At 48.3% G+C, this 20,752-nt stretch overlaps 2 protein-coding genes across 3 annotated transcripts in view; one reads left to right on the plus strand and one right to left on the minus strand.

Moving 5' to 3' along the window:
- Positions 1–238: 238 nt before the first annotated feature.
- LOC123995638 (DNA damage-regulated autophagy modulator protein 1-like) lies at positions 239–4,311 on the minus strand. The gene is made up of 7 exons (XM_046299286.1): positions 3,958–4,311; positions 3,154–3,221; positions 1,811–1,953; positions 1,241–1,418; positions 1,089–1,147; positions 851–943; positions 239–754 (listed from the first exon to the last, which is right to left on the minus strand). Exons 1-7 carry the CDS (start codon positions 4,086–4,088, stop codon positions 710–712), a joined length of 717 nt encoding a protein of 238 aa, XP_046155242.1. The 5' UTR covers positions 4,089–4,311; the 3' UTR covers positions 239–709.
- Positions 4,312–9,220: 4,909 nt separating this feature from the next.
- Positions 9,221–20,752, plus strand: part of LOC123994493 (N-acetylglucosamine-1-phosphotransferase subunits alpha/beta-like) — a 34,006-nt gene continuing 22,474 nt past the window's right edge. For both annotated transcript variants that reach the window (XR_006831658.1, XM_046297161.1), the window contains exons 1-10: positions 9,221–9,549; positions 9,649–9,734; positions 9,881–10,000; positions 10,377–10,427; positions 10,919–11,121; positions 11,277–11,341; positions 11,544–11,678; positions 19,140–19,301; positions 19,606–19,785; positions 19,932–20,102. Coding sequence is in view for 1 of the 2 variants with exons in the window: in XM_046297161.1 (XP_046153117.1) it covers positions 9,418–9,549; positions 9,649–9,734; positions 9,881–10,000; positions 10,377–10,427; positions 10,919–11,121; positions 11,277–11,341; positions 11,544–11,678; positions 19,140–19,301; positions 19,606–19,785; positions 19,932–20,102 (1,305 nt within the window). In the remaining variant the exon portion in view is untranslated. The remainder of the gene's footprint in view (positions 9,550–9,648; positions 9,735–9,880; positions 10,001–10,376; positions 10,428–10,918; positions 11,122–11,276; positions 11,342–11,543; positions 11,679–19,139; positions 19,302–19,605; positions 19,786–19,931; positions 20,103–20,752) is intronic.

The following is a 20,752-nucleotide window of genomic DNA, read 5'->3' on the forward strand; positions in this document are numbered from 1 at the left end:
CTTCATATGTAGCCTTTGATCACTTGCCACTATGTCAGAGATTTTAATTGGCTGATGCTTCAACTTAACCTTGAACTTCAACTTTTTCTAATGTTCACAAGTATGGCCTGTAGTGTTTATGCAGTTTAGCCTGAAAAATAAATAACACATTTTGCCTAAAGATATGTGGTCGTCATTTTATTCAAACACTGTTTGGGTTTTGTGTTTGGAACAGAAATACGTCACACATAGCCCTGTATGTATTCTGAGTTAATTTATTACAATGGTATACCATAGATATGCCTCAATACCCAAAGAAACAAGAGTTCTTCTTGAGCAAAATAACTATCTAGAACAATATTTACATAGTAATATCAAACGATTAACCTTGGAGTAGGTAAGTGTGCGTACAGCCTCTTATCCATTTACTGGTGATGCGTGAAATGTATTTTCTATATTAACTTGATCTTGTGATTTTCTTGCGCAATACTGACCTTTGTCCCACCAGATGATGAACAATGGGTTAACTCTTTCATTAACCCAACAACTGGTCACAGGATGTGTTTTGTGGTTAACCGTTAAGACTGGGGTTATGTTGCAATGGATACAGTATAAAGAAACACATCATTACCATTCAGAAAATCTCATATACATTTGCTTGATAAAAGTAGAAAAAAACAACACTTTATTTTGTAAATATTCCGATTAAAAGGTTCAAATCAATGCTTCATCAGGAATAGTCCACAAACTGTGTTCTCAGCTTCAAAGTAAACTTCTGTAAGAAACAAGACAAAGAGAAAGAACTCAAATAAAGGAGAAGAAAAGGAGAATCATTCCCACCACAATGACAGAGTGGTGACTGAAAACTCACTTTAAAGTCGTGGATGTAGGTGAAGAAAAAGAAGATGAAGCTGAAGGCCACGATCCACTCACTCACAGCACTCACCAGATGGAACACATTGTCCTGTAATGACAGGGAGAGTCGGATAGAGACTGATATTGTCACGTATAGATTCTCTGGACTATGAAGCCTATATGGATCCAGAATGTCGTCCATCTTTGTTGTTTAAGTAAGTGGTCTTCTTGGTAAAGATGTGCTCATACTGTACCTCGTCTTCTGTTTTTCTATGCAGTGTGGTTTGTGTCACAAAGACAGCACAGACAACAGCTGGATGGTAAAATGAAGGAGATATTTTCTTTGATAAAACAATGATCATTCATGATTAAAATCATTCAGGGTTACTATTGTTTTCAAGGATACTGGGGAAAACTGCCAGGAAGGCTATGGTTGCCATTCCTGTGCGCACACGACACAAGGCCAATGAACATCCATAGGGGAAGGCCTTATAGGATATAATGGACTGGAGGATGGTGTACAGAACACCAGAAATGAAGAAGAGTAATGCACCTGCATCATGAACTGCTGTAATTGTTGTCTCCTGGGGAAAAAGAACACGCCAGAGAGATCATGTATGGAATATCACACTGTCACTTAATGGTACAAAACCCCTCCATCTTCTCACTAAAGGGGTGACAACCCACTGGGCAAAAACTGGTTGAATCAATGTTGTTTACATATAATTTTAACAAAGAAATTCAATGTGATGATATTGAATAAACATGGAAAACTGATTGGATTTCACCCAACTTTTATCTTAAATCCAATTACATCCTACTGGGCACACACTGGTTGAATCAAAGTTTAACAGGCTAATTGAATTGACGTCTGTGCCGAGACATTTTTTGTTGAATTGACATTAATTGACAACTCAGCCAAATGTGAATCAAAATGAGTTGTTGAGCAGATGTTTGTGCCTTCATGGCAACCAACCTGGAAAGTAGCGACAAAACACATCCCCAAACAAGAAAGCATTCCAATCCAGAAAGCAGCCTGGTTCAGTGCTGGGGGCACACCACCCGCCTTCTCATTGAGCTTCTCCACAAACTTGTATCTGGCATACATAGTGGCCATACCTGTAGAGGATTTGGTATGGCACATGGAGTGGACGTTTTCATTAGCACTTTTCACATTTAGACAGTATACGCTCACAGTAGGCTATTGTAGGCCTATGTGAAACCTGCTGCAATATTTATTTATTTGCACCTTAAAACAGAGGTAACAAAGAAAGACAAATATAGAGAAGTGAAATGTAATACTCAGTCAAATGCAATATCATATCATTTATCGCAGCCCTGTCTAACCATGCATTTTAGCTTTCATTTTCTAAAAAATGGGAAGTGTGAATAAAGCTCTTGGCACTGTCTCTGACCTGGAAAAACCCATGGAGTTTCTTACAGGAATAGTTCACCCAAATGACAAAATAACAAAATAACCCTGTAAGCAGTCTATGGATGAAGCTATGTGTCATGCCTTGGTCATTGTATTTTGTGTTTTTGTTATATGTTTGGGTAGGCCAGGGTGTGACATGGGTTTATATGTTGTGTTTCGTATTGGGGTTTGTATTATTTGGGATCGCGGCTGATTAGGGGTGTTGTTAGGCTTGGCTGCCTGAGGCGATTCTCAATTAGAGTCAGGTGCTTATCGTTGTCTCTGATTGGGAACTGTATTTAGGCAACCTGAGTTTCGCTTTGTATTTCGTGGGTGATTGTTCCTGTCTTTGTGTAGTTTCACTAGATAGGCTGTAATAGGTTTCACCTTCCGTTTGTTATTTTTGTATTTAGTTATTTCATGTATCGTTTAGTTTTCTTCATTAAAGATCATGAGTAACAAACACGCTGCATTTCGGTCCGACTCTCTTCCTTCAACAGACGAACGCCGTTACAGCAAATTATGCTTTGGTTTAGTTTCCCTAGCACGGTTTCCACATGATAACATTTTAGCATTTGAGGCACAAATCCCTTTTAAATCATGAGACCAATATCAACATTTTCTTTTGTCCAAATCATCCAAAAGTATCTCAAATTAAGTGTGAAGCTCAACAAAGTCAAATAGATGATTTGAAGATAATGCATGAAAAAATGCTAACATCATCCCATGACATTAGCATGTAGAAACATTGCCAGGGAAACTATAAACCAAAGCATGGATTGCTGTCATATATGGTTCATAGACTGCTTAAAGAGTAAGGAAACCAAATATATAATTTGGGTGAACTATCCCTTTACACTAAGACAAAAAGCTCTTTCATGGTTTTAGTGTCTTTCTGTGCTCACCTGCAAATGCAGTGATGACCGTCATCAAGCCAAAGACACAGCTCTCTGGGGGTTCCGCCCCAGTGTCACTAAAGAAAGAATAGTTCAGGGTTAATGTGTGTATTAATGCCATGTCTGGAAGTAATTTGAAATCATCCGGATTTAATTTAAACAATACATTATATTAAAAAATATTATACACATTAAAGTATAACAGAACAGAAAGTGATACAATTTGTTATTTAATGAAATCAAAAAATGTAATCAAAGCAAAATCATACCATTGGCATAATCTATTAACCAAAAAGATAATTGCATTTCAAATGTAAAATCATACCATTTGATGACAAATAAATAATCTACGGAACATATTACTGAATAGAGGGCTTTAATTGTTTGAATAGAGCGCTAATTAGTTAAACCCTTATTACTTATCTATGCCTATTAATGTTGAGTTTGCATATGTGTTAAATATCTATCTGCTCAATAAATAAGCTGTTTAAATGTCAAGTGAGGTCACACACCGGACATTAAGTAGTTCACAGGCCCCTACGCTGTAGACTACACTGGGGACTGGGAACCAGCCAAGTACAGCGTTCAACTGTGGTGGGGAAAACGAAACTGATTTATTTTTGTTGCAAGAACGCGATATGATTTACGTTAATATCGCCGGTTTTGATGAGTAGAAGTAAAGAAACATTCTTTCCATTACCCACACTGATTTAAATAATAAGAAGTAAATGTTATTATCACGGTTTAATGAAGAACGGCAAGTTCGTGGAAAATAAAAATGCTCAGGCTGCTGATAAATAATTATAACCTTACCTTATATACGGGAAGATAACATCCACATCATGCTCGAACAATGCAATTAGGTAGGAAACAATAAACGTGCTAGATGACATGATTACCACAGAAATTGGTAAAAAGCATATTCCCTCCATGAACCAAAGCATTTTGTCAGCAATAAGGAAAGGTTACCACGCAGACAGACCGACCTAAGTGCAATTTTAAAGAATAAATACGTTGCAGAATACTGTCAGGTAAAATCCCTCTGTCAATATATAATAGAGTTGAGATTTGAAGTAGGATTATAATTTGGCTAATCGGCCACCTAAAAAGTGACATCCCTCACTGAAAACTATACCGTAAATCTATATTTGGCAGTCACGTGGTACAGACAGTATTGAATTTCAGTCATGTTGAGTGGGGGCTGACTTCGGTACCTCGTCCCATCATTTCCGTATGTAACAGAAACTAAGACGCAAAGCTTTACATAAAATGGCTACACATCCTCTTCTAAACCTAAATGTATTTCTTTATTTCTAACTTCATTGTTTATTATTCATTCTAATCTGTGTTGTAGGCCTGCAGAGGGATACAACCATTCAACACTGAGTATACAAAACATTAAGGACACCTGCTGTTTCCATGACATTGACTGACCAGGTGAATCCAGGTGAAAGCTATGGTCCCCTATTGGTGTCACTTGTTAAATCCACTTCAATAAGTGTATATGATGCGGAGGACACATGTTAAAGATGGATGTTTTAGCATTTAGACCATTGAGGCATCAATTGTGTTTGGGTGCCATTCAGAGGGTGAAAGGGCAAGACAAAAGATTGTGTCTTTGAACTGGATATGGTAGTAGGTGCCAGGCACACCAGTTGGAGTCAAGAACTGCAACGCTGCTGGGTGTTTCACGCTCAACAGTTTTCCGTGTGTGTCAAGAATGGTCCAACACCCAAAGGACATCCAGCCGGCTTGACACAACTGTGGGAAGCATTGGAGTCAACATGGTTCAGCATCCCTGTGGAACGCTTTCATCACCTTGTCAAATCAAATCAAATTGTATTGGTCACATATACATATTTAGCAGATGTTATTATGGGTGTAATAAAAATTATTGTGTTCCTTGCTCCTAACAGTGCAGTAATATCAAACTATACACAACAATACAGACACATCTACAAATAAAAGAATGGAATTAAGACATTTTGAAATTTTAGGACGAGCAATGTCGGAGTCCGGAGTATAGACATTATGGACAGTATGTGGAGAGAATATGTAGTATATCTGAAGAATATGTGGATAGAATAGTATCTGTACAGCACTAGTTGAATAGGATTGCATTGACTATAATGCAGTATATACAGTACATATGAAATGGGTAGAACAGTGTGTAAACATTATTAAAGTGAACAGTGTTCCATTATTAAAGTGAACAGTGTTCCATTATTAAAGTGAACAGTATTCCATTATTAAAGTGAACAGTATTCCATTATTAAAGTGAACAGTGTTCCATTATTAAAGTGAACAGTGTTCCATTATTAAAGTGAACAGTATTGCATTATTAAAGTGACCAGTGTTCCATGTCTATGTATGTTATGCAGGTGAATGAGGACCCAAAAGCGACTTGGCGAAAACAGAGTCTTTAATCCAGTAAAGTAAAAATACAATCAAATAAAACAATTTCCACTCGTAATGACGAGAACCGACTGGAGACTTGATCTTGAACTGCAGGTTGCCTCGGGAAGGCACTTGAACTTAGCAGACTCAGACACCTGCTCACCACGCAGCATCTGAGGGAAACACGACACGACAGGGCGATACACAAACACAGCACGGTGAACACTAGACAAGGATCCGACAGGACAGGAACGGAAAACAAGGGAAGAAATAGGGACTCTAATCAGGGGAAAAGATAAGGAACAGGTGTGGGAAGACTAAATGATTGATTAGGGGAATAGGAACAGCTGGGAGCAGGAACGGAACGATAGAGAGAAGAGAGAGAGGGAGGGGGAGAGAGAGGGATAGAAAAAGGGAACGAACCTAATAAGACCAGCAGGGGGAAACAAACAGAAGGGAAAGCATAATGACAAGACAATATATGACAAAACATGACAGTACCCCCCCACTCACCGAGCGCCTCCTGGCGCTCTCGAGGAGGAACACTGGCGGCAACGGAGGAAATCATAGATCAAACGGTCCAGCACGTCCCGAGAAAGAACCCAACTCCTCTCCTCAGGACCGTAACGGAAAAACGAAAAAAAAAAAGGGAAACTAGGGTACTACTCTAAAAAAAAATGAGACACGGGTAGAGAACTGAAAACTTTAGAGCAAACAGGACCAAACAGGCCAGGAGAGTAACAACTAGGGACAGACTGAGACACAGCAAGGGCAGGAACAAGAACAGGAGCGATGCGATGGCAGGGAACAGACTGAGACCCAGCAAGACCAGGAGCAGAAGCAGAAAAATACGCACAAGGGTGGACCCCATCGTCAGTATCGGAGCGCTGGGACAGAATGGCTCCCACGCCCACCCCCGACGCGTCAACCTCAACAATAAACTGTTTAGTGACGTCAGGTGCAACAAGGATAGGAGCGGATGCAAAACGCTTCTTAAAGAGATCAGAACAACAATCATACGACCGGTGAGGAGGAAGGGAGTTGGTTCTGGACCGACTGAAGACCGTGCGCAGACCATGATATTCCTCCGGCACTCCTGTCAAATCACCAGGTTCCTCCTGAGAAGAGGGGACAGAACAAACAGGAGAAATAGCAGACATTAAACACTTCACATGACAAGAAACGCTCCAGGAAAGGACAGAACCACTAGACCAATCAAAAGAAGGATTATGACACACTAGCCAGGGATGACCCAAAACAACAGGTGTAAAAGGTGAACAAAAAATCAAAAAAGAAATGGTCTCACTATGGTTACCAGATACAGTGAGGGTTAAAGGTAGTGTTTCACATAATATACTGGGGAGAGGACTACCATCCAAGGCAAACATGACCGTGGGCTCCCTAACTGTCTGAGAGGAATGTCATGTTCCCGCGCCCAGGCTTCGTCCATAAAACAGCCCTCTGCCCCAGAGTCTATTAATGCACTGCAGGATGCTGCCGATCCGGTCCAGCGTAGATGGACCGGTAAAGTAGTACATGTACTTGACGGAGAGGACCGTCTAGTAGCGCTTATCAGTCGCCCTCCGCTTACTGATGAGCTCTGGCCTTTAACTGGACATGAAATGACAAAATGACCAGCGGAACCGCAATAGAGACAGAGGCGGTTGGTGATTCTCCGTTCCCTCTCCTTAGTCGAGATGCGAATACCCCCAGCTGCATGGGCTCAACACCTGAGTCAGTGGGGAAAGACGGTAGTGTCGAGAGAGGGGAGACACAGTTAACGCGAGCTCTCTTCTATGAGCTCGGTGACGAAGATCTACCCGTCGTTCAATGCGAATAGCGAGTTCAATCAAAGAATCCACGCTGGATGGAACCTCCCGAGAGAGAATCTCATCCTTAACCTTAGCGTGGAGTCCCTCCAGAAAACGAGCGAGCAACGCCTGCTCGTTCCAGTTACTGGAGGCAGCAAGAGTGCGAAACTCTATTGAGTAATCCGTTATGGATCGATTACCTTGACATAGGGAAGACAGGGACCAGGAAGCTTCTTTCCCAAAAACTGAGCGATCAAAAACCCTTATCATCTCCTCTTTAAAGTTCAGATAATTGTTAGTACACTCAGCGCTTGCCTCCCAGATAGCTGTGCCCCACTGCCGAGCCCGACCAGTAAGGAGTGATATGACGTAGGCAATCCGAGCTCTCTCTCTTGAGTATGTGTTGGGTTGGAGAGAGAACACGATATCACACTGGGTGAGAAAGGAGCGGCACTCAGTGGGCTGCCCAGAATAACAAGGTGGGTTATTAACCCTAGGTTCCGGAGGCTCGGAAGAACCGGAAGTAGCTGGTGACAGGAGACGAAGACTCTGATACTGTCTTGAGAGTTCGGAGACCTGAGCGGCCAGGGTCTCAACGGCATGCCGAGCAGCAGACAATTCCTGCTCGTGTCTGCCGAGCATCGCTCCCTGGAACTCGAGAGTAGAGTAGAGAGAATCCATAGTCGCTGGGTCCATTCTTGGTCGGATCCTTCTGTTATGCAGGTGAATGAGGACCCAAAAGCGACTTGGCGAAAACAGAGTCTTTAATCCAGTAAAGTAAAAATACAATCAAAAAACACAACTTCCACTCGTAATGACGAGAACCGACTGGAGACTTGATCTTGAACTGCAGGTTGCCTCGGGAAGGCACTTGAACTTAGCAGACTCAGACACCTGCTCACCACGCAGCATCTGAGGGAAACACGACACGACAGGGCGATACACAAACACAGCACGGTGAACACTAGACAAGGATCCGACAGGACAGGAACGGAAAACAAGGGAAGAAATAGGGACTCTAATCAGGGGAAAAGATAAGGAACAGGTGTGGGAAGACTAAATGATTGATTAGGGGAATAGGAACAGCTGGGAGCAGGAACGGAACGATAGAGAGAAGAGAGAGAGGGAGGGGGAGAGAGAGGGATAGAAAAAGGGAACGAACCTAATAAGACCAGCAGGGGGAAACGAACAGAAGGGAAAGCATAATGACAAGACAATATATGACAAAACATGACAATGTACATAGGGCCGCAACCTCTAAGGTGCAGAGTTGAGTAACTGGGTGGTAGCCAGCTAGTAACCGTGACTAAGTTCAGGCCAGGGTAGTGGGTGGAGGCCAGCTTGTGATGGTTATTTAACAGTCTGATGGCCTTGAGATAGAAGCTGTGTTTCATTCTCTCAGTCCCAGCTTTGATGCACCTGTACTGAACTCGCTGGATGATAGTGGGGTGAACAGGCCATGGCTTGGGTGGCTGAGGTCCTTAATGATCTTCTTGACCTTTGTGTTGTTGACATAGAATCAGCACCATACCATCCTGCATCCCACAGCTGGCTTGCCTCTGAAGCGAAGCAGGGTTGGTCCTGAATGGGAGACCAGATGCTGCTTGAAGTGGTGTTGGAGGGCCAGTAGGATGCACTCTTTCCTTTGTCTAAAAAAATATTCCAATGCTAGGTGTCCTGGCTCTCTGTGGTCGCTAAATTCTCCTCTCTAGCCCTCATACCATCATGGCCACCTAATCAATTTCAATTGGCTCATTCATCCCCCCTCCTCTCCCCTGTATAGGACACACCACGCTAAATGTAGAGCACAACTCCTCCTAGTCGATAGAGGGCGGTACTGAGTTGTTTTCTTAAAGCAGCACCCAGAACATTTGAGACAAGACGCACATCACACATCACCATAAAGGAAGTGCAATGGTTGGTCATATGTTTTGACAGTTTTTGCTAGTTGTCATGTGACAAAGAAGACGTCGTTCGTTTTGTAGTGTTTATTTTATATTAACATCCGATATGCTCCTGCGTCTTCGGTGAATGACTGAAGAGATATGGATTGCAAAGGAGAACCATGGTGATAATCAATTCAGTACTGAAACTCTTGCAGAGACAGACCTACACCTGTCTGTCCCATCGCTATGGACTGTACCTCTGCTTTGGAGGGATAGTCCTCATGATCATCTCTGCCTTCCAGTTTGGAGAAGTAAGTAGCCTAGTTAGCTAACAAGCTAACCCTTGTCAAACGCAATGATGCAGCAGTTAACTTATCCCTCTCTCTCTCTCTCTGTGTGTGTGTGTGTAGGTGGTGGTAGAGTGGAGTAGGGATCAGTACCATGTACTGTTTGACTCGTATAGAGACAATGTAGCTGGGAAATCATTCCAGACTCGGTGAGAAACCCTCCCTGCCCAAGTGCTATCCACTACAGGGATAACCAGTGTTAAAATGTCTCAATTCACTATTCCAAATGATGCTTTTGTCTTTCTACTGATTTGAAATGGATGTGTATCTTCTCTATGGTGTTGTGTCGCTGTAGGCTGTGCCAGCCCATGCCCATAGATGTGGTGTACACCTGGGTGAATGGCACGGACACCGACCTGATGAAGCAGCTACGTGGTGTGAGAGAGCAGCTGGAGGAAGAGCAGAGAACATTGCGGTACTTCACATGGCCACAGAGACTTCAGTGACACTTCACACACATTAGGCTACACAAATAGTATTACGTGAATGCACGCTGAACATATTTGTTTTGGACGGCGAGAGGGTTACTGTGGTCCACTGAGTGTTCTGAGAGGCGGTCATTAGCCCGTTGAGGAAGCGGGTACTTCTTCACATTACATGATTACTGTGATTGAATCATTCCCATTCATCCTGTTGTGAAGACTAGGGGACACCAAATAAGTAGTTAACTGATATTGCCAGAGAGAGATTCTGTTAGCTCAAAGGTCGATTGTCAATCACAATACTAGAACGTTCCCCAACAACACATTCCATGTGTTAACGTTGACTTTCTGGACTGTTTCTCACCATAGGGAACGGCTGGGGAAGAATGCAAGTGATCCGACTGAATTGCCAAAGGACAGGTGAGTGACAAGATAGAAACACCTGTACTTTACTGTAGATTTACTGTGGTTTTCACACATTCTTTACATATCTAGCTCAATATTGATGCTTCCAAACTCTAAGGGCAGGGAGTTGATGAAGCACCATCTTATTGAGACACAAACTGCGGTCGTCTTAGATCAAGGGTTTTGACATTTCCTGTTTCTCGCTCAACTAAGTGTTTGGGAGAGAGGGTCTCCGTGTAGTCGACCAGTGTAGTCGACCAATCTGCAACAACAGTTGGCTTCTGACCACAGACATTAAGGCGTGAGATGCAACCACAGCACAAAGGAAGCCTTGTGCAAGGGGTGCAAATTGCAGCAAGACGGAGTGGGGTTTTTCACAAGCCATAGTGGTTTGGTAGAAGTAGAGACGTTGGATTAGCGTTGTTGACACCATCTTGGTGTTTTGTGACCTTTTTGTGACTGTTTTATCTCCCTCTTTCTCCTTATACGTCTGTTTCTGTTTGCAGCGTGAAGCCAGAATGTCTGCTGTCCCATTGTATCACAGCGCCCATGCTCGCCCTGGACCCGGCTCTGCCTGCCAACGTCACTCTGAAGGAGCTGCCGTCGCTCTCGCCCTCCTTCTCCGCCGCCAAGCTGCTGCTGCAGGTGGCCAAGCCCCTCCACCCCTCCACCACGGTGTCTGTGGTCGTCTTTCACTCCCAGGCTGATGGTAAAGAGTCATTGAAACTAACACTCCTAACTGGCACTCGACACACATGCTATTTCAGTTCACAGTTCTGCTACCCACTCAGTACGAGAGCACCAATCATGTCACCACAGCAAAGTCTCTCTCTTTCTGTCTCTTCTTCCCCCTCCCTCCCATAGCGGACAAGGCCTACACAGACGCTCCCCGTGAGGCTCTGAAGCGCTCGGTCTCTAGATGTTACCTGGTGAGTTACCTGACTCTGTATGCTATTAGAAGTTCTGTTGCACCAGGCGCAATCAACACTTCCGAGACCTTTCTGATTCCAGCACAATTATATGATTGAGCATTTACCCCAATTGGATACACTGGTCCTTAAGGATGAATAAGCAAATGGACACATGGTCATGTGGTAACGATAAGCTACTGTGCTGTTGTTCCTCCTGTAGACCACAGATAAGGAAGCACCGGGTCTGGTCCGCATGCAGAGCCTGGCCTACCTCAGTGGCTTCCCAGCATCCTTCAAGGAGACCGAGCAGCTCCGAGTCAAACTGCCATCTGTTGTCACTGGCAAGATCAAGCAGGTAAGACTAACCTGGATGGAAAAAGGAAAACAAATGGCATAATCTAGCAGGAAAACACAGTGCTAAGTCAAATACTGTATTTATTTTAGACAGGGAGAAGGTATCTGTTATTTCACTAGAGGGCAGTGTTTGACATGATACAGTATGCCATTTTATCATATGAACATGTTCGTTGTTTTCTTAACCAGGCACAGATATGCCACAATGTATTTTATGTACATTTAATGAGAAATGCAGATTTTTAGGAAAAAATATACAATTCCAGGACAAATGAATATAATATGTAACTATATTCATATAGCCACAAGATGTCACCCTTGCTGTACCTCAGAATCATGACGTGAAAGATGGGCTAGTCATTGCCGTGCTCCAACCGTTGGTATATCAGACAGGATCAAGACAGAATCTATTGTGTTCAAACTGAACACGGACACTGTCTGTCTGCCATAACCACAGACCTTAAACAATATAATTAGACCGGATTAAATAAGTAATAACACTTCAGCAGACGAGGTCTCCATCTATTTTAAGTTATTTTAGTAGTTAAAGTTAGCCCAGGTTTAGTTTGGCCACGGGTTGTCTATCTAATCATTTTCTCTAATCAGATCTGAAATGTTTCGGGAGGACGAATGCCAGTAACAAGCCAGAATACTCTTGAGATAATCAAAGAAAAAAATCCAGTCATAGTTTACAATAAATAACTGTACTGTAGTTCTGTCTCACCGCAGGCATTGATACAGTCTATTACAAAGCTACACGGAGTGTGCAAAACATTAGGAACACCTTCCAAATATTGTGTTGCCCTCAGAACAGCCTATTAGTCAGGGCATGGACTCCACATGGACTCAAGTTGGATGGATGTCCTTTGGGTGGTGGACTATTGTTGATACAAACGGGAAACTGTTGAGCGTGAAACGAGCAGCAGCGTTGCATTACTTGACACACACAAACCGGTGTGCCCGGTACCTGCTACCATACCCTGTTCATAGGCACTTAAATATTTTGTCTTGCCTATTCAATATCTCAATTGTCTCAAGACTTAAAAATCCTTCTTTAAACTGTCTATTATTATTATTATTATTATTATGTCTTCTCCCGTTCATCTACACTACAATAGAAAGTGTCTGTGATCTGCAGCCCTCCTTATCATCCTACTGTCTCTGTCTCTGTCTCTCTCGTCGGGGGTCATGTGATAACAGAAGGGTATTAGGGTGAAACCCTATCTTGGAGAGCGGCCATGGGGTGGTTCCAGACAGCACACTAAAAGGTCACCAGGATTTTAGTGACGTTCCCTTCTCCCCCCTGTTTTATCTTTCTATTCTACCCACTCACACCCTCTGTCTCACATAGACCTTTCTACAGCCCCACAGGTGAGGTAGCCTTTATAAGCAGAGTGTATGGGGACAGGAGGTTCAGGAAGGCAGGGGCAGTGGGGGGGTCCATCCATCTGTCAGTAGCGCAATGCAGGGATCCAGTTTCAGAGAGGCGCAGAGAATGCGGAGAGGGGGAGAGAGAATGCAGAGAGACGGGGGAGAAAGAATGCAGAGACATGGTGGGAGGGGGAGAGAGAATGTAGAGAGAGATGGCGAGGGGGAGACATGGGGGAAGGGGGAGAGAATGCAGAGGGGGAGAGAGGCGGCGAGACACGGGGGAAGGGAGAGAGAATGCAGAGGGGGAGAGAGGCGGCGAGGGGGGAGACACGGGGGAAGGGGGAGAGAATGCAGAGGGGGAGACACGGGGAAGGGGGAGAGAATGCAGAGGCGGCGAGGGGGAGAGAGGCGGCGAGACACGGGGGAAGGGAGAGAGAATGCAGAGGGGGGAGAGAGGCGGCGAGGGGGAGACATGGTGGAAGGGGAGAGAATGCAGAGGGGGGAGACACGGGGAAGGGGGAGAGAATGCAGAGGCGGCGAGGGGGAGAGAGGCGGCGAGGGGGTGGAGAGACAGGGAAAGAGGGAGAGAATACAGAGAGAGAGGGGTGGAGAGCAGAGAGACGGCGATGGGGGAGAGACACGGTGGGACGGGGAGAGAATGCAGAGAGAGACGGCCAGAGGGGGTGGAGAGCAGAGAGACGGCCAGAGGGGGTGGAGAGCAGAGAGACGGCCAGAGGGGGGTGGAGAGCAGAGCAGAGAGACGGCCAGAGGGGGTGGAGAGCAGAGAGACGGCCAGAGGGGGTGGAGAGCAGAGAGACGGCCAGAGGGGGTGGAGAGCAGAGAGACGGCCAGAGGGGGTGGAGAGGGTACATATTGTTGTTTTATTCCTTTTGCTTATTTTCTGAATAACTGTAAGATGTAAATATTTTGTCGTTCCTGGAAGCTGTTGCCGTAGTGATAACCAAAAGGTGGGGAGGGAGGGAGGGAGACTGCGGGGGGGGGAGCAGAGACACGGAGGGGGGAGAATGCAGAGACACGGAGGGGGGATGCGGGGGAGAATGCAGAGACACGGAGGGGGAGAATGCGGAGACACGGAGGGGGAGAATGCGGAGACGGAGGGGGGAGAACGGACGGGGGGAGAATGCGGAGACACTGAGGGGGGAGAATGCGGAGACACGGAGAGGGAGAATGCGGAGACACTGGGGGGGGAGAATGCGGAGACATGGAGGGGGGAGAATGCAGAGACACGAAGGGAGAATGCAGAGACACGGAGGGAGAATGCAGAGACACGGAGGGAGAATGCAGAGACACGGAGGGAGAATGCAGAGACACGGAGGGAGAATGCAGAGACACGGAGAGGGGGGAGAATGCAGAGACACGGATGGAGGGAGAATGCAGAGACACGAAGGGAGAATGCAGAGACACGGAGGGAGAATGCAGAGACACGGAGGGAGAATGCAGAGACACGGAGGGAGAATGCAGAGACACGGAGAGGGGGGAGAATGCAGAGACACGGATGGAGGGAGAATGCGGAGACACGGAGGGAGAATGCGGAGACACGGAGGGAGAATGCGGAGACACGGAGGGAGAATGCGGAGACACGGAGGGAGAATACGGAGACACGGAGAGGGGGGAGAATGCAGAGACACGGATGGAGGGAGAATGCGGAGACACGGATGGAGGGAGAATGTGGAGACACGGATGGAGGGAGAATGCGGAGACACGGATGGAGGGAGAATCGGAGACACGGAAGGGGGAGAAATCGGAGACAAGGAGGGGGAGAAATCGGAGACACGGAGGGGAGGGGACAGAAATCGGAGACACGGAGGGGGAGAAATCGGAGACACGGAGGGGGAGAAATCGGAGACACGGAGGGGGAGAAATCGGAGACACGGAGGGGGGAGAAATCGGAGACACGGATGGGGGAGAATGCGGAGACACGGATGGGGCGGAGAATGCGGAGACACGGATGGGACGGAGAATGCGGAGACACGGATGGGCGGAGAATGCGGAGACACGGACGGGCGGAGGCTGCGGAGACACGGAAGGGGCGGAGACACGGACGGGGCGGAGAATGCGGAGACACGGACGGGCGGAGAATGCGGAGACAAGGACGGGCGGAGAATGCGGAGACACGGACGGGGCGGAGAATGCGGAGACAAGGACGGGCGGAGAATGCGGAGACAAGGACGGGCGGAGACAAGGACGGGGGGAGAATGCGGAGACAAGGACGGGGGGAGAATGCGGAGACAAGGACGGGCGGAGAATGGAGACACGGAAGGGGCGGAGACACGGAAGGGGCGGAGAATGCGGAGACACGGAAGGGGCGGAGAATGCGGAGACACGGAAGGGGCGGAGACACGGAAGGGGCGGAGAATGCGGAGACACGGAAGGGGCGGAGAATGCGGAGACACGGACGGGGCGGAGAATGCGGAGACACGGACGGGGGGGAGAATGCGGAGACACTGACGGGGCGGAGAATGCGGAGACACGGACGGGGCGGAGAATGCGGAGACAAGGACGGGCGGAGAATGCGGAGACACGGACGGGCGGAGAATGCGGAGACAAGGACGGGCGGAGAATGCGGAGACACGGACGGGGGGAGAATGCGGAGACACGGACGGGGGGAGAATGCGGAGACACGGACGGGGGGAGAATGCGGAGACACGGACGGGGGAGAATGCGGAGACACGGAGGGGGCGGAGAATGCGGAGACACGGATGGGGCGGAGAATGCGGAGACACGGAGGGGGGAGAATGCGGAGACACGGACGGGGGAGAATGCGGAGACACGGACGGGGGAGAATGCGGAGACACGGACGGGGGGAGAATGCGGAGACATGGACGGGGGGAGAATGCGGAGACACGGAGGGAGAATGCGGAGACACGGAGGGGGCGGAGAATGCGGAGACACGGATGGGGCGGAGAATGCGGAGACACGGAGGGGGAGAATGCGGAGACACGGAGGGGGAGAATGCGGGAGACACGGAGGGGGGAGAATGCGGAGACACGGAGGGGGAGACACGGAAGGGGGAGAATGCGGAGACACGGACGGGGAGAATGCGGAGACACGGACGGGGGGAGAATGCGGAGACACGGAGGGAGGGAGACTGCGGAGACACGGAGGGAGGGAGACTACGGAGGGAGGGAGACCTCGGAGACACGGGAGGGAGAATGCGGAGACACGGAGTGAGGGAGACTACGGAGGGAGGGAGACCTTGGAGACATGGGAGGGAGAATGTGGAGACACGGAGGGAGAATGTGGAGACAAGGAGTGGGGAGAAATCGGAGACACGGAGGGGGAGAATGCGGAGACACGGAGGGGGAGAATGCGGAGACACGGAGGGAGAATGCAGAGACACTGGGGGGAGAATGCGGAGACACGGAGGGGGGGGAGAATGCAGAGACACGGAGGGGGGAGAATGCAGAGACACGGAGGGGGGAATGCAGAGACACGGAGGGGGAGAATGCGGAGACACGGAGGGGAGAATGCGGAGACACGGAGGGGGAGAATGCGGAGACACGGAGGGAGAATGCAGAGACACTGGGGGGAATGCAGAGACACGGAGGGGGAGAATGCAGAGACACGGAGGGAGAATGCAGAGACACGGAGGGAGAATGCAGAGACACGGAGGGAGAATACAGAGACACGGGGAGAATTTGGAGACACGGAGAGGGGGAGAATGCAGAGACACGGCGGGAGGGAGAATGCGGAGACACGGAGGGGGAGAAATCGGAGACACGGAGGGGGAGAATGCAGAGACAAGGATGGGGCGGAGAATGCGGAGACACTGAGTGGGGGAGAATACGGAGGGAGGGAGAATGCGGAGACACTGAGTGGGGGAGAATACGGAGGGAGGGAGAATGCGGAGACACGGAGGGGGAGAGACTGAGTGAGGGAGAATGCGGAGACACGGATGGGGCGGAGAATGCGGAGACACGGATGGGGCGGAGAATGCGGAGACACGGAGGGGGGAATGCGGAGACATGGAGTGGGGGAGACACGGAGGGAGGGAGAATGCGGAGACACGGATGGGGCGGAGAATGTGGAGACACGGATGGGGCGGACAATGCGGAGACACGGAGGGAGGGAGAATGCGGAGACACGGAGGCGGATGAATATGGAGACACGGACGGGGGGAGAATGCAGAGACACAGATTGGGGGAGAATGCGGAGACACAGAGGGGGAGAATGCGGAGACACGGACGGGGGGAGAATGCGGAGACACGGGGGGGGAGAATGCGGAGACACGGACTGGGGAGAATGCGGAGGAAGGGAGAATGCGGAGACACGGAGGGGAGGAGAATGCGGAGACAATGAGGAAGGGAGAATGTGGAGACAATGAGGAAGGGAGAATGCGGAGACACGGAGGGGGAGAATGCGGAGACACGGAGGGGAGGAGAATGCGGAGACACGGAGGGGGAGAATGCGGAGACACGGAGGGGGAGAATGCGGAGACACGGAGGAAGGGAGAATGCGGAGACACGGAGGAAGGGAGAATGCAGAGACACTGAGGGGGGCGAGAATGCGGAGACACGGAGGAAGGGAGAATGCGGAGACACGGAGGGGGCGAGAATGCGGAGACACGGAGGGGGCGAGAATGCGGAGACACGGAGGAAGGGAGAATGCGGAGACACGGAGGGGAGGAGAATGCGGAGACACGGAGGAAGGGAGAATGCGGAGACACGGAGGAAGGGAGAATGCGGAGACACGGAGGGGAGGAGAATGCGGAGACACGGAGGGGAGGAGAATGCGGAGACACGGAGGGGAGGAGAATGCGGAGACACGGAGGGGGCGAGAATGCGGAGACACGGAGGGGGCGAGAATGTGGAGACACGGAGGAAGGGAGAATGTGGAGACACGGAGGAAGGGAGAATGCGGAGACACGGAGGGGAGGAGAATGCGGAGACACTGAGGGTGGGAGAATGCGGAGACACGGAGGGGAGGAGAATGCAGAGACACGGAGGGGGCGAGAATGCAGAGACACGGAGGAAGGGAGAATGCGGAGACACGGAGGAAGGGAGAATGCGGAGACACGGAGGGGAGGAGAATGCGGAGACACGGAGGGAGGGAGAATGCGGAGACACGGAGGGGAGGAGAATGCGGAGACACGGAGGGGATGACCCACGCACACAACGACTGAGATGACCCACGCACACAACGACTGAGATGACCCACGCCCACAACGACTGAGATGACCCACGCACACAACGACTGAGATGACCCACGCACACAACGACTGAGATGACCCACGCACACAACGACTGAGATGAGACACACAACGACTGAGATGAGACACTCACACAACGACTGAGATGACCCACGCACACAACGACTGAGATGAGACACTCACACAACGACTGAGATGAGACACTCACACAATGACTGAGATGACCCACGCACAAAACGACTGAGATGAGACACTCACACAACGATTGAGATGACCCACGCACACAACGACTGAGATGAGACACTCACACAACGACTGAGATGAGACACTCACACAATGACAGAGATGAGACACTCACACAACGACTGAGATGACCCACGTCACTCACTCACTCACTCACTCACTCACTCACTCACTCACTCACTCACTCACTCACTCACGTTCCCATATCCCCAGTGGCATGAATGTGGGGTATTCTTTCTTGAAGGGTACAGTAGTTGTGGTTGGTGGTGACGATTCCTCTGCTTTGATGTGGTCCATCCTTTAAACTGGCCACGGGTCAGAGGTTATAGGTCAACAAAGCAATTTGATTTTGATGAACCCAGCTCACGTTTAGCCTAGTAGCCTGTGTATGCATCCGTCATGTGGTGGCTCTGTCATCTCTGTCACACGGAATTCTTCCCTGGGACAGGAGCGGTAACCAAAGTCACAATAATGGATTTTAAGCCCAGCGCCATATAACCTTTGACATGGCCACTACGTCTAAAGTGGTTCATAAAAATATCTCTGTTTTGTTGTGTCCTTGGCTCCAAATAAAGGCTGTGATATTTGCGTTGTTTTCTCATGGCTATGCTGAGTAGCATCTGCTGTCTCTGGTGCCACACTGACATGTTTGTGTTTCTGTCTCGCTCTTTCCCATAGTTCCAGCTGTATACGGAGGCCAGTATCGCCCTGCTCCATCTGAACAGCCCTCAGGACTTTACTGACCTGACCCAGCAGGCCAAAAAGAACCTGACCCTGGACGGGAAAGAGCTGACCATCAGCGCTGCTTATCTTTTCTGGGACCTGACTGCCATCACACAGGTAGGACCTCACTCTGCCTCTGTCCCGTCGCCCACTATCTATCAGGGAAGATCAACGGTGTATGTTCAGGATAAAGAGACGAGAGTTGGCGCTCCTAATGCAGTTCCACTGTCCATTCATGGTGTAGCAAGTATCACTGAGTGGAACTAAACTGCTGGGCTGAGAACTTCCATTGTTCTCTACCTATATGACCGTGAGGATAAAATACAATGACATGAAGTGCAAACATTTTGGATTCGTCTCTTTTCAGAGCACGGTGAAAGCATGTCTCAGACCCCTCTGCTCTGCTCTCTGCCCCCACTAGTCCAAGCAGGACGAGGACGTCTCGGCCAGTCGATTCGAGGACAACGAGGAGCTGCGTTATTCGCTGCGTTCGGTGGAGAGACACGCCCCCTGGGTGCGGCACATCTTCATCGTGACCAATGGGCAGATCCCCTCCTGGCTGAACCTGGACAACCCCCGTGTCACCGTGGTAACACACCAGGTACACCTGAGACCTACAGTACTACTCTCACATGATTGTTGACAATAACAGAAAATAAGGGATGTTGTGACCGGAGCAGGAAGAATTCTGGGCCTTTAGTTAAGAAAAATAATCCAAGTTGCCATATGATTGTCTCTCCTGTGTAGGATGTCTTCCAGAACCACACCCACCTGCCCACCTTCAGTTCCCCTGCCATTGAGACCCACATCCACCGAATCCCAGGCCTGTCTCAGAAGTTCATCTACCTCAACGACGACGTCATGTTCGGGAAGGACGTGTGGCCTGACGACTTCTTCAGTCACTCCAAAGGACAGAAGGTCCGGGTCTAGACTTCAAGTGTTACTAGATCCATGGTCTTGAATTTAGCTCACTAGCTCAAGTTTGTGCTAATGTAGACTCTTTATCATTTCATATAAATATAACATGCAGTTGAAGCCGGAAGTTTACACCTTAGCCAAATACATTTAAACTCAGTTTTTCACAATTCCTGACATTCAATCCTAGTATAAATTCCCTGTCTTAGGTCAGTTAGAATCACCACTTTATTTTAAGAATGTGAAATGTCAGAATAATAGTAGAGAGAATGATTTATTTCAGCTTTTATTTCTTTCAGCACATTCCCAGTGGGTCAGAAGTTTACATACACTCAATTAGTATTTGGTAGCATTGCCTTTAAATTGTTGAACTTGGGTCAAACGTTTTGGGTAGCCTTCCACAAGCTTCCCACAATAGGTTGGGTGAATTTTGGCCCATTCCTCCTGACAGAGCTGGTCTAACTGAGTCAGGTTTGTAAGGCCTCCTTGCTCGCACATGCTTTGTCAGTTCTGCCCACAAATTTTTTATAGGATTGAGGTCAGGGCTTTGTGATGGCCACTTCAATATCTTGACTTTGTTGTCCTTAAGCCATTTTGCCACAACTTTGGAAGTATGCTTGGGTTCATTGTCCATTTCGAAGACCCATTTGCGA

The sequence above is a fragment of the Oncorhynchus gorbuscha genome, linkage group LG14, assembly GCF_021184085.1.
Source record: "Oncorhynchus gorbuscha isolate QuinsamMale2020 ecotype Even-year linkage group LG14, OgorEven_v1.0, whole genome shotgun sequence".
Classification (NCBI taxonomy): Eukaryota; Metazoa; Chordata; class Actinopteri; order Salmoniformes; family Salmonidae; genus Oncorhynchus; species Oncorhynchus gorbuscha.

What these genes read in the sequence shown, in the direction of transcription:
- LOC123995638 (XM_046299286.1), bottom strand. Translation starts at nt 4,088, where the DNA reads ATGCTTTGGTTCATGGAGGGAATATGCTTTTTACCAATTTCTGTGGTA. An exon ending in GGTCATCACTGCATTTGCAG is followed by an intron (nt 1,954 to 3,153) that starts GTGAGCACAGAA and finishes AATCCTCTACAG; the next exon opens with GTATGGCCACTATGTATGCC. An exon ending in ATAGAAAAACAGAAGACGAG is followed by an intron (nt 944 to 1,088) that starts GTACAGTATGAG and finishes CTGTCATTACAG; the next exon opens with GACAATGTGTTCCATCTGGT.